We start from the raw sequence: 19099 nt of genomic DNA, 5'->3' as shown, positions 1-19099 counted from the left end.
ACTTATAACGGCATCACACAATTTATGTGATATACAAAACTTGTAGCGGGATTTTGTTGTGTGGTCAAGTGAATTAAATAGCTTCATTTAAATGTTGCTGAATTTTACATCTCTCAGAAGTGAGTACATAAAGAAAAGAAAAGAGTAATGTATTTGAGTTCTTTCACCACACACCGGATGAAATGTTTTATGTAATACTAGTTTTAGACTCAGACCAGATGTCCAGACAACATTACTGTATATTTTCATCAAAATCTTTAAAGGGACCTACCCTTAGTAGTGGTCGTGAAGGAGTTACAAACATCATTAAACACAAACAATTTTCGCAAATTTATTAAATAAGTAGGATCCGTGTGTTCCGTATTCATCACAGAGAGTAATATATAATCGGTTGCAACTCTAATCTATTGTTTTGCTTCCGTGTAGGTGACCTTAATAATGTTCATTAAGAGGGTCGCGGCCGCCCCCGCGGCCTCCCCCTTGCCTCCCCTCGTGTGACCCCCCGACCCCCACAGTCCACAGTCCGCAGACCCTACCTCGTCAAAGTAACTCAGGACACATGACTGTAAACGTCCCACTGCTCTGCGAACACCTTACAACTTAATATCTAATAATATTCTAGTTCCATATATCTCTTAATGTCTCTATTAAGGTCCAACATGTCAACATAAATCATTTTAAACGTAGTCTCTAACAAATTCACAAATAAATGTAATTCAATTGATGTAATTATAATTGTTGAATGCCTTTAATTACTACCAACTAATCGTTCTCACTCACGACACGGACTGTTTGTTTGTTGAGGATAGAACAACTCGCGCCATCTAACGGCTGGTGGAAGTATCAACATAACGGAAATATTGAAATGACAGTTCAGTAGACACTCCTCACCAGGCGCCACACGGCTCGGTGACAACATTACTATTTTTGCTTTAGATTTATTTTTAACAAGCTTACGAGTTGTGAAGTCATGTACTTGGTGTTACGTACATGATGAAATTTGTTGCAAAGTAATATTCTGTTCATCAAATTATTTTGTACAAGTCTTTGAACCGTTCTTATTGCTGGAAGGTTTGTTTTTTCTCCATTATACAACGGAAATGATCCGATGATTGTTTGACAATAAACACACGTTGTGAGTTTTTTAACACAAATGAGGTGAAAACTATTTTAATAATAACAGTAATGTGATGTAAGTATCTCGTGTATTGTTACCCGTCGTCGTTCTGTGTGTGGTAACCGCTGGCCGGTAAACTTGTTCAATTTAACTGAAGACGTCTCTAATATAAAGTCGCCTGTTAACGACATCTCATTTTTCTCAAGCGAGCCTTACTTAACGTTAAGGCGAGGGGAAACCTTCCTCACTTTTCTAAATTATTTCAGACTTTGACTGCATTTAGTTTCAATCTTTGCTAACAAATTGTGCAAATCTATTTCGACGTCTATTGCGTGTCTTTCATTTTAATACTGATCTCTCATGATAATATTTAATGTACATTATACTTTCTTATTTTATTATCAAGTATACAAGATGTAAACAATGTATTATTAACAGAATACGTTATTTATTTCTTGCATGTAATGTGTCACGTTCGTCATTACCGATGGCTCGAGGTGATGAGGTCAGAGGTCGCAGAGAAACTGTTTGTTCTGAATGAAATTATTACTAAAATTAATAGAATTCAATGATATCATTATATTGGAATAATTTTTGTTTTGTTTCTTTCAATAAACACTGAATAAAGTCACGACCCAGCGATACGCCAACTCCATTACAATATTTCTTTACATTTCAACATGTTTGAGCGAGTTTACAAAATGAAGCGACGACGTTTCATATAAATTGTTCGTCATTACGAAAGCCGTCTGACGGTAACAGAAATAATACGAAAGGAGGCTGCAAGTCTTAGTTTTGGTAATAAGCGTTCATTTTAATTTTATTGTCTGTACACACAGCGCGTAACACACGTGACGCGTCGCTACTCGCTCGTACTTAACGTGTGAGTGTATCGCACCGTCGCCGTCACCGTCGTGTTAGTCTCGTGATAATAATTGTAACAACTTTAACGACCACTCAGTGTTAACTTTATATTATTAATGGGTTGTGTTGATGTAGATTATTAATTTATTGATTGGTTAATATATTCTCAGTGTATAGAAAAGAATCTTTGCGTATGACATGCGGTGACAGGTGAAGTGGAAGTATTGATGACCGCCTGCGTCGGTTGCTACTGAGAATATAGACGCAGGAACGATCAGAGACCGCAGTCATTAGTTTTTTTTATATATGAAAGGTGACAAACAAGCAGGCGTCAGAAATGAAATGATAGGGAAAGGGCAACCGGCTCTCTCACTCATCGGACGAACCGCAGCCATTGTGGGTTACTTAACCCCGATCTTCTGTGAGAGGGTGGTACTACCCCGGCCGAGTCTGCCCATGTTCGATATGTAGTAACATGACTACAGCTAGACTCTACCACCTATAAAAGTTCTATTTAGTCACTACTTAATTTTACTATTTAACATTAATAACACAATTTTATATATATATATATATATGAAGAACATAAATGTATTGTATGTATTGTAGTAAATGAATCAATGAGTCGTAAGCTGTCCTCTCTGTGAGACTATATCTTCTGTACCCGACATGTTCCGATCTCCGCCGGCCGAATTCTGTTTGCGGAGTTGACACAGTTTTATATAACTGTAAGAGATCCACCGTCACTGTCAGTGTGTGCGTGTATGTGTGTGTGTGTGTGTGTGTGTATATGTGTGTACGCGTGTGTGAGTGAGTGTGAGTGTGATAACAGTTTCACAGTATGTTTAATACGAGCCAAATACATCAGAAGGTGATCGTCGAGGGAGCGGATGACACCTGTTGATACACGAACACTTTAATACATCTTATGAGATCCCTTTTCCTCTCGTGTTCTTTGCCCGTTACTCCTGTATTGACTAAAGACCTCACCGACATGTGTAACGAGCGAGTGAGATGTTACATTCTCTCTGTACGGTTTGTTAAATTTTATAAACGCGTTGAACTCTTTTATATTTAACACTTTATTTGTATCTTTTGACTTGAAAAAACATGTTAATTTCATATATGTTATACATGTTTTACATTCAATAGTCAAATGTATTATACGAAGTTTTAATAAAGACAGTTAATTTCATAGATCTGCACAATAAAGTAAAAAAAAATTCCTTCAGTGTGATTACTATAAGTCCGCACACACAATCGTCAGTCTAAACACGGAGTTAACAGTTTTCACTCAAAAATCTTCACCCATACCATTAACAAAGTGTAATGAGTAAGGAAGGGCAAGCGTGTGTAGTGTGGCGATGGACACGTGTGGTAAGCGTACTTGTGAAGTTTATCAATTATACGATGTTAAATGACAACTCACAGCGTGCTTTATATAAATAATTAAAGTACTTTCTTCTTGTAACATACTCACTGAATTTAATTAAACCATGTTTATGCTTATTTTAATTACTGATCGTTGTAAAAAATAATAATTATATAATCATATTTAATAACGGAGTACGGTAGATTCCTTTCTCCGACGTTGATGTTAAAAATCGATCAATACGTCATAATTATAAGGTCGTCATTTTTCTTCAACATGTTAAATGATTCCGTGTTACGCCAGTTCCCAGCTGCGGCGGGGGAAACAGTTTTTATTGAATGAATAGAAATAAGTTGTTATTTTACAGATGATGGATTTACTAAGGATGTGAGATATTTACATAATAGAAAGAGGACGGATGTAGCGTAAATATTATTCAGTTAGGATGATTTTCAGTGCTTGATTTTCCTCTATAAAATACCGAGGGCAGAGCTAAGTGTGTTAAGAATAGTAACAATTAAATATAATTAAAATGTAACGAACCTCTCATAAAACTTATCTAAAGTGTTTTAATACACGAGAGATATTCCTTTCCTCAACGAGCCGCCATCTTCCCACACTTTACTTCCTTTCAAACTACCAAATAGTATTTAAGTGTTGAATTAATTACAGCCTCGGTTTCAATTTCGTGTGAATTTTAATACAAAAGGTCTCCGGCATCTTCAGGGTCGTGCTGAAGATCTTCTCCATGAGATTACTGATATGGAGACGAGTTAAAACTTTTGACAATGATAGACATTGAAAATAATATGACAAGTAGCCTAAATTATTTCTTATTACATCAGCTACTTGCCAATAAAAGTCGTAAAGATAAGACGAACTAATTTTAAAATAAAATCATTCGTTTGTTCGTTTATTAAGAAGTAGATTGTTATGTTCGTCCTTAATAACATTAATATAGCTAGTTTTTTTGAAAATACGATGTAAAAATCAGTCGAATGTAACGACGAATGAAGGAGGGGGCATATCTATCACAGTGTCGGTCGTCAGCTGGCGGGAAGTCGCCCGGTGTGTGGTAACCAGGACTTGTGACGTTGGAGGAAAGATATTATGAAACATACTCAAGTGTGTTGCATACGACACGCTGGCTGGAACAGACCGGACTGAATAATATTATTAACTATGTCATCATTAAAACAGATATTTAGAAAATACGTTTAAGTGTTTATTGTATGTGTGAAACCCGCCACTGCCCCTCCATATACGTCTATTGAGATAAACTAGGGAATAAGTAATAACTACACTTTACCTGATTATTTCGAAATTCTAGTAAGCATATTAAAGTATCATACTACCACTAACTCCTGGTGACCCTACAGTCGCCATCTCCTTCACCGGAACTGATCCACTGTTCCGTGTGTCCGTTCATTATTATTATTATTAAATATCTTTACAACAGATGCCAGCACCACTCACACGAGGCCAACCCCTTTTTTTTTTTTTTTTTTTTTTGACGCAGGGAAACTCTTTTTACGAGCCGTCTCACCGGCCTTGGTGGGGCCGGAGAGGATGTGTGAGACTCGACCTGGGCAGGTCCCTACTCACTAAAACCACTGCGAAAGCCATCGGCCGCTATGTTGGTGCACCCCGGATCTGTCAGCGACAGGGCACACCAGCGACTGGCCGGTCCTGGCAAAGACCGGACTTACTCCCTCGGAGAAAGGGGGTGATCCCGGCAATTAGGACCGCCCCGACGACGCCGGGCTTTCACAGGAGCCGGGTTACCAGCCCGACCCCAGCCCGGGGTGCAGGGGCGCTATTGGAGGAGGCGTTGATATCGCCCCCGGCGCGCCCCCGTCCGTCGTCTGCGGAGGGAGGGTGCATCAGCCGCAACCTCCCGTTCCCGCTCAGATGCCTCCTTCGTGGACATAACCGTCTCACAGAAGGAGGACACCGCCATCCAGGACCTGTCACTCTCAAGCATCTTCTCCGCGACACTCGAAAGCGACAAGCCCACTCCGCCGAGCGCCGCCACAAGGTCTTGGCGCTGCGCAGCCCATCTCGGGCACACCTCGAGGGTGTGCTGGGCTGAGTCCACCGCAGCGCCGCACTCATGGCAGCCTCCTCCCGGCTCTCTCCTGGCCACCCGACACAAGTAGTCACCGAAACAGCCGTGCCCGGTGAAAACCTGCGTCAGACGGAAAGTAAGGGGTTTGCGTTTCCGCCTCATCCAACGCTCTAGGACCGGACGGAGCGCAGCCGTTGTACGTTTACCGTACGGCTGGCCCGCCAGGTCCTCCCCCACTCCCGCATAAGGCGCGACTCCCCCTGCCGGCGAACCGCCCGGATCTCCTCTGACGAAGGGTTCTCTCCGAGAGCCCTCCTACCCGAGACGTAAGAGAACACCTCGGCGAGAACCGACGCCACAAGATCCCAGGGCGGATCGCCAGCAAGAGCCGTCGCTGCGGCCCAGGAGACCGTACGGTACCCCCTAATCACCCTCACCGCGGGTGCCCTTTGCGCCGAGCGCAGTAGGGCCTTGACCCCGCGGCTCATCGGTCGATCAGCCCAAACGGGAGCACCGTACGTGGCTATACTCCGACAGACCCCAGAGTATAGCCGCCTGCAAGCTGCGCTGGGTCCTCCGAGGTTCGGGAGGAATTTCCCCAGCGCACCTGCCGTCCTCATGACCTTCGGCCCCAACTCCCTGAAATGGGGCACGAAGGTCCACCCTCCGTCAAGGGTGAGCCCCAGATATTTCATGGTCGGGCTCACCCTGACCCTCCCTCCTCCTATGAGAAGGGTGGCACCCGGCGGGGGTCCTTTCCGCCCAGTCCCGCGGAAGAGGAGGGCTTCGGTCTTGTCGATTCTGACCCGAAGCCCCAACCTCTCTATGCGGCTGACCACGAGATCAGTACCGACCTCGGCCAGCCGCGCCGCCTCCTTGTAGCTCCGTCCCCGGGATAAGACGAGGGTGTCATCTGCATAGCAAATGACACCCATCCCGGGGAGGAGGCGACTCCGCAGGACCCAGTCATACCCGACATTCCACAGGACAGGTCCCAAGACCGAACCCTGTGGAACGCCGTTTTCGACTGTCCACCACTCTATGGACCCCCTCCGGTTCTCGACTGCCACCCTCCTCTGGGAGAGGTAGTCGCCTATCAGCCTCCTCAGATACAGGGGCACTCCGAAGTACTCGAGTGCCACCTGTATCGCGCTGTGTGGGAGGCTGTTGAAGGCGTTGGCGATGTCCAACGACACTGCCAACACTACCTCTCCTCTGCGTTCCGCCTCTTCCGTCACCGCCCTTAGGCGTTTGAGGGCATCGACGGTCGACCGACGGGCTCGGAACCCAAATTGGGACTCTGACAGTCCCGGGCCCGAGCCTTCCTCCAGGTGCCGAACGAGACGGGTGGCCATTATCTTCTCCAGGGCCTTCCCCGCCTCGTTCAGCACAACCACCGGTCGCATCGCCGAAGCCGAGTCCAGAGGCCGGCTGCCTTTTGGGAGTAGGCAAAGCCGGCCTTCCTTCCAGGCCCTCGGAAACTGCCCGGACCTCAGACAGAGGTCGAACAGCTCCCTGAGGGCTTCCCCGAGGTGCACCAGGGAGAGAGCAAGAACTCTCCCGTGCACCCCGTCCGGACCCGGTGCGCTCTTCTTACTCTGGAGGCGAGTCAGAATCGCCTCCATTTCAGACTCCGTGACGGTGGGCGGAACGCGGTCGCCCTCTTCCAACGTCAGCCGGGCCATTCTGGGGGAGTGAATCCCGCAGGAGCGTCGGGGAAGAGTTCCCCAACGATCCCCCTCAGAACAGCTGGCTGGAGCACTTCCGTTATGGGGGCCGACTGGGCGCAGAGCTTGTTCCGCGCCCGCTTGTATGGTCGGCCCCAAGGGTCTCGATTGAGACCCTCCACCAGCTCCAGCCAGGCTGCCTCCTTGGCCCGGCAGATGGCCTGCTGCAGGATCAACTTTTTCGCGACGTAGATCCTGTACAGCCGGCCATCTCGCTCCTCGTCCTGGGGCGGCGTCGCCTACTCCGGGTATATGCCCTCCTGGCCCCGTTGCAGGCGACCCGGAGGTTGGAGATATTCTCCGACCACCAGTACACCGCTCCCCGCGGGGGGGACGTCCTACGGGGGGCATCGCCGCTCTGCAGACGTTTTGGAGAACGTCTCCGAAGCGACTAGCCCCTTCATCCACCCCCAACTCCGCACTCTCCGGGAGACTCCAGCGGCCGACAACGGCCGCTTCTTCAGCCAGTTCCCGGTTGAGCTTTGACAGTGCCCAACGCGGGAACCGACTTCTCTCCCGGGGCGACGAGGAACTCGACGCTGGACTCCGGCGACCTGCAGGAGTGGAAGACACTTCGAACCGTATGTAGCGGTGGTCCGAGAGCGTCTCCACTCCTGCCTCAACCCTCCATCCCTCCACTCTGCGTGCGATGGTCGGAGTGGCGAAAGAGACATCCACCACTGAACCTCCCGACCGTCGCACGCACGTCTGGACTGTCCCCGTGTTGAGAAGGGACAGTCCGGCAGTTAGCGCCCATTCCTCCAGTTCCCTCCCTTTGGGTGTTGTGTGAGGGTTCCCCCACGCCGTGGACTTGGCGTTGAGGTCCCCCATCACAACCACCTGGAGAGGCGCTAACTGCCCTACCACCGGCCCGAGAGAGTCGAGAAATCTCTCGAAGGCCGGCAGGTCGCGGTTTGGGGAGAAATATACCCCAACTATGGCAATCTCCCCCCGAACCGCCGCCACATACCCGTGGCCCCTCGCTTTGACTGCGAGGGGGGGCACGGCGCCCGGCCTCGTGACGATAGCGACGGAGCCGTCCGCGTCTCCCACCCAGTGAGGTTGGGCAGGGACATAGTACGGCTCCGACATCACCGCCACGTCAACGGCCCACTCCACCATGGACTGCAGGAAGAGATCCTGAGCCCCGGCGCAGTGGTTGCCGTTAGCCTGTAGGAACCTGAGATGTCCAGCCATTACTCGGACATCTCAGCTCCTGACGCCTGCCTCGAAACCCCCACCCTTTTCGGTTGGGCCGGGAGTTTCCCACGGGTGGATGGGGGGCGGCACGAATGACCCCCCATCACATGGTCCGCCGGCATGCTCGCGTCAGCGCACACAGCGCAGCGCGGTGACGCGGAACACTGGGCGGACTTGTGGCCCTCCTTGCCGCAGCGGTAGCACAGGCCGCTGCGGTCTTTTGGACTGGAGCACGCGGCCGCAACGTGCCCCATTCCCAAGCACTTAAAGCAGTGCTTGGGCCGTGCCTCCATATATGAGAGCCGCACTTGGCTCCACCCCACCAATATACTGCCCAGCTGCAGCAACTTTTTGGCCGCCACAGCCGGCACCTCCAGTAGGGCAGAGCCTGTGCCGCGAACCCCAGGTCGCACGTTGCGCACCCTGACCTGGGCCTCGGTGCAGCCCCCCTCCTGCGCGATCGCGGCTATTAGCCGGTCCGCGGTCGTCGCATCACTAAGGCCCGTGACTCTCAAGTCAGTGAACTTCACGGGCCTCGTAACCTCCACCTCCTCTGCCAGTGCGGACTTCAGCTTCGCGGCCAAAGCGTCTGCTTTGTCCGCACTGGTGGAGCCGGGAACCTCGATGATACGGGCCCCCGTTGCTGTAGCACGGATCTTCAGGGGCCCTATCCCCAGCTCCTTTCGGTCCACCTCTTTTTCGGCCTTGAGGAGGACCGACAGATACGATGCCCCTCGGGCTGCTGCCTCAGGGCGTAGTTTCAGCACTACGGCCTGGGAGCGCGGGAGCATCACTTTTTTCGGGCCCTCTTTAGGGCCCGCCTTCTTCTGCTGTGGCGCCGGCTTCTTAGTCATCGGCACCACCTCCTTCTTCTTGGGGGCCTTGCGGCGGACCACCTCCGTCCATCCCGCCGCGTTGGCCCAACACCCGCTGCCACCGGTTCGGCCCTTCCACTAGACGTGGATGGACCGAACGCTGTCCAAATCGCCTCTTTCCCCTTACCCTTACCCTTACCTTTTCCCTTGGAGGACGGTGGAGGAAGAGAAGGGAAGTCATCCTCCGACAACACCATTACCGGTGCCAATGACGCCGTTGGAGGGGCCGATGACTTGGCCCCTCTTTGCATGGCCGCCTGGCGGATAGCCTTTTTGGCAGCTATGGCGACGGCGGAGTTGTCACCCGCCAGGGGAGGGCGGGTGACCTCCTCCCGCGGGAGCCGGGACTCTAGCGCGGCAAGTCGTCCATCGACCAGGTTGCCAACCAACCTGGCGATATTCGACTCTAACGCTTGCATCTGGTCCCGGCCGATCGGGCCCTCAGACGCCACCTTTGTCGCCTCCGCCCTCTCCCTCCGCATCTCCTCAAATTGGAGGCGGTGAGCGCGCACCTCCTCTTTGAGACCCGCGTTCTCTCGCTGGAGCCGACCAATATCGGCTCTAAGACGGCGGGTCTCTTCCGCCTCCGTGCGCGTCACAAGCACGCCCAGCGCCTCCCTGAGAAGGGCAGAGGCCTTCATTATTTTTGAAGAGTACCCCCCTTTTAGGTTGGTACTCTTTCCCACTAATTCTTTGATAAGGTCGAGGCTTTTCTCAGCCTCGACCATTATCGCCTCTGCTCCCATTGTGTCCAGGTCCAGAAGGACCTCTTTCTCCCTTGCCTTTCCTCCGTCCCTCCCCCTTACCAGCTTCTTTTCCATTAAAGAGTCGAAGCTGGCCTCCGACTCCTCCTCTTGCTTGCGGAGATATTTTCGAGCCCTAGTTAGGGCACGACCGCGGCCTCGTCTCCCCACCGGAACCGGACTCCTAAAAATCTCGCCCCCAGTCTCAGTGTCGGAGCCAGACATCTCCGAAAAGAGACGTTTGGCTCCCACCTCCGACCCCGGACGCGACGACATAGCATCGTCCGCAACGAAACTCCCTAAATCTAATTTTCCCGGTATCCCCCCCCGGGCAACCCCCCCACCATCATCTTCCTTATCTACCATACTAAACACTCCTACGCAACGACGAAAGCAAAGCAAAACAACCAAAATTACAACCGAGAACTTCCTCCTCCTTTGAAGTCGCTTAATAACCCAACCCCTTAGACCAGTCTGGTGGAACATGATGATTGTCAGGTTAATAAAAACGTCGGACTTTTGTATTTAAATGAATATCAAACATATATCATTTTACAAGTTATCATTTCTAAACCGTGTCCTCATAATAGCTTTCTATTGTTGTTGTTAGGTTGTTGTTCATAGGGACCGTGGCTGTGTATTAAATAATAGACAAGATGCAGGATAGAAACTTTGCCTATTATTTAATAACAGGCGTTATAAAAATTTTAATTGAACTATTTGCTTAATGCTCAAATTAGCTGTCATATGGTTAAGGTGTCCATGTATTAGGAAACGTGACATGTCTAGCAGATCATGTATGGCTTCTACATAGATTTTTTGGTTTCTTGTCTAGATTTTAATGATATTAGCCGTAGTCACTAAATAATGGTTATATGTTAGAATATGGTCCTTAGATTCATGTACCTACTTAATGTTACTTTGAGAAAATTATCACTTCTCATGATTTCAGCATAAAGGATTGATTTAAAATTAATCCTTTTTAATTATTTATTTTGTTTTTGTTCGACCATGGCCTGAGAATAAGTCTCTTGCGAACAACGAGTACATGTACATGGTGTTGTCTGTCTATATCTTATTGTATTCAATAGAACCTGTTTCCTGGACGAGGTTGTGAAGTGAACCTGTGAGGATGATATCCTTGTATCATTGGTAACATTGAAAACATTAAATTTTATATCAATTTGGTTTGAATATTTAAGTTATTTTTATTATTGTTCCGTAATTTGAATTATAATATCTTTAACCTTAGACGGTTTATAAATAAATTACAAGGCAAATTTGACAGTTTATGAGGTCAAGTGTAATATTTAAGTTTCCCTTCACAATTTATTATAAATTAATTGCAACAAACCTAACACTTTTTTTAAAATTTACCAAGTGTAACTAATTAACGATCTTTAACTTTGGGTTCTGATTATAAATTAGGAAAAGTTAAAATTATTTTTATAAATATATAATATTTATACTTTAATATGTAATTAGAGAAAAATATTTTATTTGCTGTGCTGATGTAAAGACAAAAACCACGTACCCATGGTCGTATGAGATAGATTTTAACGAATGTGTAGATTTTATAAAAATAGTAATAATATTATTATGTATTATAATAACCATGTATCTAAAACAGATCACAACTAAGATTAATTTGAGCCGAATCAGATTGTTTTTGGTTGTAGTAAAAAAAATTTGTTGTTTAAATTTGATCTCTTGTTCAATTTGTTAAATTATTTGTTTATCGTTGTTTAATGACGTCAGGTCTACCATTAGTTGGGTTACATGAAAAAATTCTGTAACCTCAATTTGCGGTCTAATCAATTCAACAATTGATATTTCTTTGTGAGTGGGATATAATTTAGAATGAAAATTGCACTACTGGTACTATGGCGTAACGTCGTTTGCAAAGCTAGTTCTTAATACGCTTTGTTCAATCGAATGTCATACCAAGGAGTTGGTTAAATTACAATTTACAGTTTAATTAGATTTTAAGAAGTGATTATGAGCGGGTAGAGAATGCGAAAGAGGTGAGGTAGGAGGCGGGCGCGCTGGTGCGTGGAGCAGCTTGAGTAATTCCCGCGGAGACAAAAGTGCGCGCTCACCGTCCGCGCGGCACTAGACGGCCCGCGACATGTCACGCGCGCTGCTGCTGCTGGCGCTCCAGGCGGCGCTCCTCACATCACGCGGCACGCGTGCGGCACAGGTGTTCGTTATCGCCGACACCGACAACCAAACACGGACTATCAGCGATGCCGCCAAGGAGACCATAGCAGAGGCTAACTTTATAGCGCTAGACGGACACAATGACACGCTCGCGGACTCCGAAGACGACCACGAACCTGTGGTCCGGAAGAAACGTACCTTTGGCGACATCGTGTTTCGAGGACTGGCGGATGTTCTAGGATATAACGTTGCTAGAAAACCACCTCAGGTAGTTTTTCCCCCACCGTTGGCTCCAGTGCCCGGTATTGATGGACCGCTACAAGCTGTCGCCGTCGTGCCGGTGCTAGCAGCACCAGCACCCCAGGCTGGAGCGCCGGCGCCGGCGCCCTGTGGACGAGCTGTGGCGCCGTGTGCACCTCCGCCGCCTCCACCGCCACCGAAACAGACTCAGCCACCTTGTCCGAGACCGCGAGCCAATCCCAGACCTCGGCCCAAACCACGGCCCAGACCGACAACACCTGCACCGCCACCGCCTTGTGCCAGACCTCGAGCTAACCCGTCAACACCAGCACCCTGCACACCACCAGCCCCGCCGCCGGCACAACCGAAGGCTGATTCTAACCTGGAGACCATCTCCTCTAACTTCCGTCTCAACTTTAATTTTAACAGAGCTCCGGCTACATCAGCACCTGTCGCGCCAACAGCTGCCGCGGCGACCGCCGACGATGAACAAGAGGAGGATCAGGAACAGGAGCAGATCGCACCGGTCGCGATACAACCACGCGCAGCGAAGTTGCCTCAAGATCCACCACGTAAGCCTCGAGTTTATTTGGATGCGTTCGTAGTTCGTAATGGGGTCCCACAAAGAGTTCACACTGTCGACGCTCAGACCCTCAACAACGCCCAGGCTGACGACGACTATTTAATTTATGATGATGAACAACAGCAGCAAAATTCGGATGATGATGACGAATACGTTCAAGAGTCTCGAGATCGTGCTAAAGCGGTTAAAGAATTCGGAACCGCCGTTGATCGCTTCTGGGAACAAAAACAAAAACCAAGTAGAAAACTTCCTGCCAATGATTATCGTAATGTACACTTTGGTGATAGGAATTTAGCGAATCAAATCATACAACTTAACGACGAGAAACTGCAAACACTTCAAAAAAGAAAACCAAAAGCTAATCGTATTCCTTCACCGAAACCTCAAGAAGATGATGACGACGAAGGCGAAGTAACTACAACCACACAGGATCCACGACGGCCATTAAAACCGCGCGTCTTGCCTCCGACCGAGCAAAACCCGAATCAGATCGATACGGTAACAGTGAGAGTTCCTCCAATCTACAAAGAGAAGCGGCCAAAGAAATTACACCGCGCCAGAACGGAAAGACCAGATAAACACGAAGAGGAGACAGCTGTCGACTCGTCCGACGAACCCGAAGACAACTATGATTCAGACACGGAAGACAGTTCACCGATTGAGCAAACGGAACCTCCGAGACGGAAACGAAGACGGAAAAATAAGAGAAGGGCTCGTTCCGTCTCCAGTGAGGCTTATTCAGCAGGGGACTATGACTACTACGGCAACAAATTACCAATGTCAGAGGAGGAAGAATTCTTCCGAGGACTCACGATACCGCCTCCGACAAAAGACGCGGACTTGGCGCGCTTAGAGAAAGGTGACGATGACGAAAAACACTTTTTAGATGACCATGAGCGGCTGACAGACGACCCAGAAAAAATTAAATATGATAACGACAACAAGAGCAACGACGAGGACACCGAAGAAGACCGAGCTGATGAATCAGAGAGAGTCAACAGCGAAGAAAAATCCGGGGATGATGAAGAGCGGACCGGAGATAGCGAGCGGGCAGACGAGGTCGAGCGATCTGACCGACTGAGTCCCCACGCGAAGGTCAGAGAGACAGGTTACCAGAACAAATACGTGAGAGCGAGCAACGTCCAGGTCGATAGTCCGAACCCACTCGTCGCCACCATCAAGAGGAAAACTAACAAACTAGCAGCGTGACCTGCCCGTGACCCTCGCGACCTCCCGCCATATTTATAATTATTTATTATCATAGCAAGTGTCCTCTTGTGAGTGCGTCATGTCGTTTAGTTATTTAACAATGTATTATTGTAAACCTTATTATTTTTATATTTAGCAGTAAGCGAGCTGTATTTTTAGTTTCTTAATAAACAGTATCATGAAATCTATTTCATTATCAATACAACAGACGTCGGATCTGTTGAGGCGTGAAATTCGATTTCCTCGAGGCGGTGACGACTTTGTAGGTGAAGGTCTCCGAGATGAAATAGAAAACGGACTGATTGCCGGCCACTGACCCCAGAGTCCCCAGACTGGCAGCAAATAACAAGAGAAAGAGAAAATAATGTTTATATTACTCTAAATATACAATTTTTTTTTATTGCTTATCAAGTTGTTACCCAAAAAACTTGATAAATAACGATTTTATTTATCCATTCCTTGTAAAATTTATTTTTCGAACGAATTAAATTATGTTTCCCAGTCCGTCGGACTAACGTTAGACTGAACTAACTTACGTCGTCACTTGTAGACATATCTAACACAATCATAACTTTTAAAAATAACACAAATTAAAAAGTACCAGCAACTATAGTGAGGATAGCATGAAAAAAGTAAAACGTCAGGTAAATAGAGAAATAATTAATAATAACAAAGGCAAAGATATGGAACGTTCGCCCTCTAGGTCTCTTCGTGATCTGTTAAGTCCGCAGGTCACACGTAGTGGAACAAATATCATTACAACGCAATGTAGACCTTATTACCATCACATATAAAGGTTGCTATGACTCAGAGACCAGGTAAACTTCGCGTCTATCGATTTTTAGGGGCCTTGACCAAAGATAATAGAGATTTTGTCGCCCACGTGACTAATACAGATGTTATACAAAGGTTTCAATGACACAAAAAAACGACCACCTTCTTGTCAACTACGAGGCCGTGTTACTGAACGCGGTATTGAAAGATGTTGAATTGAGGAGAAATATTGGTAAAGGACATTTTATTGTGTAACAAATTATACCAATGATAAAAATATTCAAAAAATAATTTGAAAGGTGGTAGAGCCTAGCTGAGGTCAAGGTACTGCAGCTCGAACATGGGCTGGCTCGACCGGGGAAGCACCACCCTCTCACAGAAGGTCGGCGTGAGGTAGTCTTTAACGGCTGCGTTTCGTCCGATGCTTCTGCTGTGTGTGCAGCAATATATTTGTAACATGTTTATATATTTGTTTTTCCTCGTTTAACAGAAATTTCTTTAAGTTTTCTCACCTTGAGTTACTGTTTAATATTTCTAAGATTTATTACTCAATAACTGATTTATTAGCTAAGGAGCTAAAGGTCGGCGCAACTTTGTTCATTCAAACAACTGTATAGTTCAGATCCCATATATTTATCACAGTAAGATCATCAAACACTGTCTTATCAATAAAACACTACATTTCCCTCAGGAGTATATTCTATCTTTGGTTTCATTTTATATCTTTCTGGAGCGGTTCTTCAAGTGAACCCGACACCCTCGTTCCTCTCACACACCTGCGAAGGATTCTGAAACAGAGAATAAGTAGAAAATATGAAGTAAAAAAACCTTCACCATCAGGACATCAAGACACAGCGCCATCTGTGTCGGGTGTTCCGTACTGTTTCATACATCACAACAGAGATGGCGCCGGGGATTAAAATAATTTACTGTATTATAAGTTTTGAGTATCCCCTTTTCCCAAAGGGATATGCAGTAAGAAAATCTAGATGTGTGTGAGTGTGTCTCATACCACAATTGAGAGTGAATATCGGAGTTCCTGTTTTGTGTTAGTAATGTTTTTTTAATGTAACGAACATGGTTATATGATTTTGCATACTATATACTGACCAGGCCGTGAACCTTCCGTATGTGTTTGTTGAGCGACTGCTTGTGGTTGTACCGCGCGGGACACAGCGAGCACGCGTGCTCCGCGCGGGCCATGCTCGCGCGTTCGGCGCGGGGCGTGCTCGAGGCGGCGCGCGGAGCACGCGTAGCGCCGAGCACGGAAGCGTGTCTCCGCATGTGAGCCGACAGCTTGTTAGTGGTGAACTGCCTCCCACACACCGGACACATGTACGGCTTCACACCTGGACCCAGGGTGAGAGAACAAAATAATATTATCATTGCGGTAAATTATTTACTTTAAACATACTCTATAATATTCTCTGTGTTGTGGGAAAATCTGTTCGACCCTCACCAGTATGTATTCTCATGTGATCATTCAATATCTTTTTACTTCCAAAAGCTTTCCCACAGTCGGAGCACACAAACGGTCTCTCACCTGAAATTCAACAAATTTACATTAAGTATCAGTGGGTCACAATTAAAATTATACATTTGGCTCATATACTGAGTCCTTATAATTCTGTAACTGAGTCTTTGTAATTAAAATTTACAGAGTGTCAATTGCTACTCTGTTCTATGTATGAGAGTGATCAACACACTGACCGGTGTGTGTTCTCATGTGATCCTTGAGGTTTGTGTAGCTGGTGTAGGACTTTGGACACAACGGACAGGAGCGGGCGGGCCGGGGGCGAGCACTGCCGGGATAGGAACAGGACACGTGCCGCAGTCTAGGAGAGAGATTAGAAGGCTTTAGATCATGCTAGGGTGGATCTCAGTGATGATAGTTTGAAAACAAGTTTTTCACAATAAAATTTGAATAATAAATTATTAAAGATGCTAATATTTACAATATTGGGTAATATTGTAAGGGGACAGAAGAAAACAAGGAGCTTGTTTGTATGAATAAAATATTCATTAATGAGAAAGTGATAGTACCATTAAAAAACTGTGGAATAATGAATAGACAGGAGATTACTCACTTTGATAATTTTATTAATACACACAAGCAACAATTACTTCATTAATGACTTAAAAGAAGATAGAAGAAGTGTTAATCATAGTTTTTTTTTTAAATACACTATGTATTAATCATCCCTTAACAATTATACTTTTACTTCGGTACTCACTGGCCAAATATGTCGTACATCATTCTGAATAAGATCTGATACTCCTACAGTGCTGGACCGATTTTAAACCAAACCTAAACTTAGAACTACCTCAAGGAAAAAATTTATATCAACACTACGAGATCTAAGACTTTAGCAAGTATTCATTAAAAAGACACTAATATTTTCTGAAGAGTACACATTATTCTATTATTTTTAAAAACTGCCTTCTCCTGGCATTTAGGTTACTTTGCAGCAACTGTGATCACTGGCAGACGAGATTTAGTGTAGTTTTTAAAAATAATAAAATAACACGTAGTAATCCTAAAATATTAGTTTCATTTATACCAAAACTCTTTTTTCTTTGGCGGTTAAATATATAATATTAATCAATTGATATCAGTATGTAATACCTACTCATGCAACTTCAGATTAAACTTCCGAGTAAATACTTTGGAGCAGAACTGGCAGGAGAAGTCTGAATCTTTATTAACATCTTCATCATGTGTATCCCTCATCTGCTTGACTTCAACATCACTAGCTTGTGTAGTGTCATTATTGCATTCTGTCTTACGATCTTCAGGAGCCTCCACATTCAGATGCATATCATTGACTGTACAATAAATTTTTAATTTTGATAAAACATTTTAGATAAGTTAGTTTTGTTTAGAAAAATGAATAAAAATATATTATACTGATGTCTAGCGTAAAATAAGGTAAACTAATAAGTAATAATGGATAATACCTGTTGACTTAGCATGTTTAAAATATTCACTGGCCTTTAAACATTTAGTTAAAAATTGTACACATACTTTTAATTCGTTCAAACATCGTCTGCAGATGAGAGCTTTTATACTTTCTTCAATATTTAAATTAATGTTTGTATAGTTCAATAGTTTCTCGTAGAGCGGAATCCCATATTCTTGTGTATATAATGGAATTGCTTCATTTTGAATTTCAAAACAAATGCAGCACACTGTACTGTCATTAAAGACTGTATTTTCCATTTTGTATGCGTTTTAATACAAACAACTTTTATATTACAACTAGTTTATTATTTTAAAGTAATAAGTTTTAGCGATTCTATATGTTAAAAATATTTTTGTTTACTAAACCAATGTAGAACAAGTGTAGCAATTAGCAATAACAACACAGTAAGTTTTGGCCAGCCTCAGTTTATGAGCTGACTGCTGACAGCAACAGGCTAATGTCAATATCAATATGACAGATCAAGAATTGAGAAATAACATATGGGAATATTAAAACAGTAATTGTATTATACTTAAGTTATTGTAATTAGAAAGTCTACGAAATATATTTTTAACATTACAAGATTATTTAAAGTACTTCTTAAAACTATAGAGGATATTTTTTTCTTTACGTCTATAAGCTATAAATTTTCCATCCCTTATTTGATGCTGAATTCGTCAACAAAACCTAGATTGGTGTTACGTAATAGTGAGCTTGAAGAAAAATGTATTGATATAGTATTGAAGGCTAAGGAGATCAACTCGAGATACGAAACTAGAACGCAGTAGACTTTAAAGCGTTTAAAAATTTTCCATCTCCTTAAAATAATAACGAGCCGTTCTAATTGAACGTGTAACACTTGACCTAAACAATCTCACTAACATTCTAAATTAATAAAAATATCGTACTGCATATATAAGCCGATATCTATAGTACGTTATAATTGCAAACTTTATTGTGACCTTTGTATCCGTATTATTATTTTAAGTATATTTTTTAATTCACTTACTATTTAAATTTATTGATTTAGGTTCAATAAGAATAGAATAAAATTTGTATAGGTTGTTATGTAGACTACTATACTATAAACTCAAAGGAGAAAAAAGTGTCTATCTATCTGTTTGTTTAATATATAGATAGAAATTACCCTGGTTACATCCTGTTGTAGTTAAATCAAAATATATATTAGTAGCTATTGTACAAT

The 19099-nt window shown here is 45.0% G+C and overlaps 2 protein-coding genes across 3 annotated transcripts; one reads left to right on the top strand and one right to left on the bottom strand.

Annotated features, from left to right (window-relative positions):
* The first annotated feature begins 12094 nt into the window (after window positions 1-12094).
* On the top strand, window positions 12095-14158 carry LOC116770942 (aspartic and glutamic acid-rich protein-like). Its single transcript, XM_032662582.2, has one exon. It carries the CDS (start codon window positions 12095-12097, stop codon window positions 14156-14158), a length of 2064 nt encoding a protein of 687 aa, XP_032518473.2.
* A 1388-nt stretch (window positions 14159-15546) lies between these two features.
* Window positions 15547-18366, bottom strand: LOC116770626 (zinc finger protein 846-like). Of its 2 annotated transcripts, none has more exons than XM_061520980.1 (6): window positions 17891-18366; window positions 17563-17758; window positions 16643-16767; window positions 16392-16475; window positions 16043-16281; window positions 15547-15720 (listed from the first exon to the last, which is right to left on the bottom strand). In XM_061520980.1, the coding sequence occupies exons 1-6, from the start codon at window positions 18150-18152 to the stop codon at window positions 15673-15675; spliced, it is 954 nt and encodes a 317-aa protein (XP_061376964.1). In that variant the 5' UTR covers window positions 18153-18366; the 3' UTR covers window positions 15547-15672. The 2 variants fall into 2 exon arrangements, with proteins under 2 accessions (XP_061376964.1, XP_061376965.1); XM_061520981.1 differs by having other exon boundaries at window positions 17958-18123.
* Window positions 18367-19099: the final 733 nt, after the last annotated feature.

Source organism: Danaus plexippus, chromosome 7 (assembly GCF_018135715.1).
Source record: "Danaus plexippus chromosome 7, MEX_DaPlex, whole genome shotgun sequence".
Taxonomy (NCBI): domain Eukaryota; kingdom Metazoa; phylum Arthropoda; class Insecta; order Lepidoptera; family Nymphalidae; genus Danaus; species Danaus plexippus.
The sequence above is the reverse complement of the archived record's forward strand: the minus strand, read 5'-3'. Positions and strand labels throughout refer to the sequence as shown.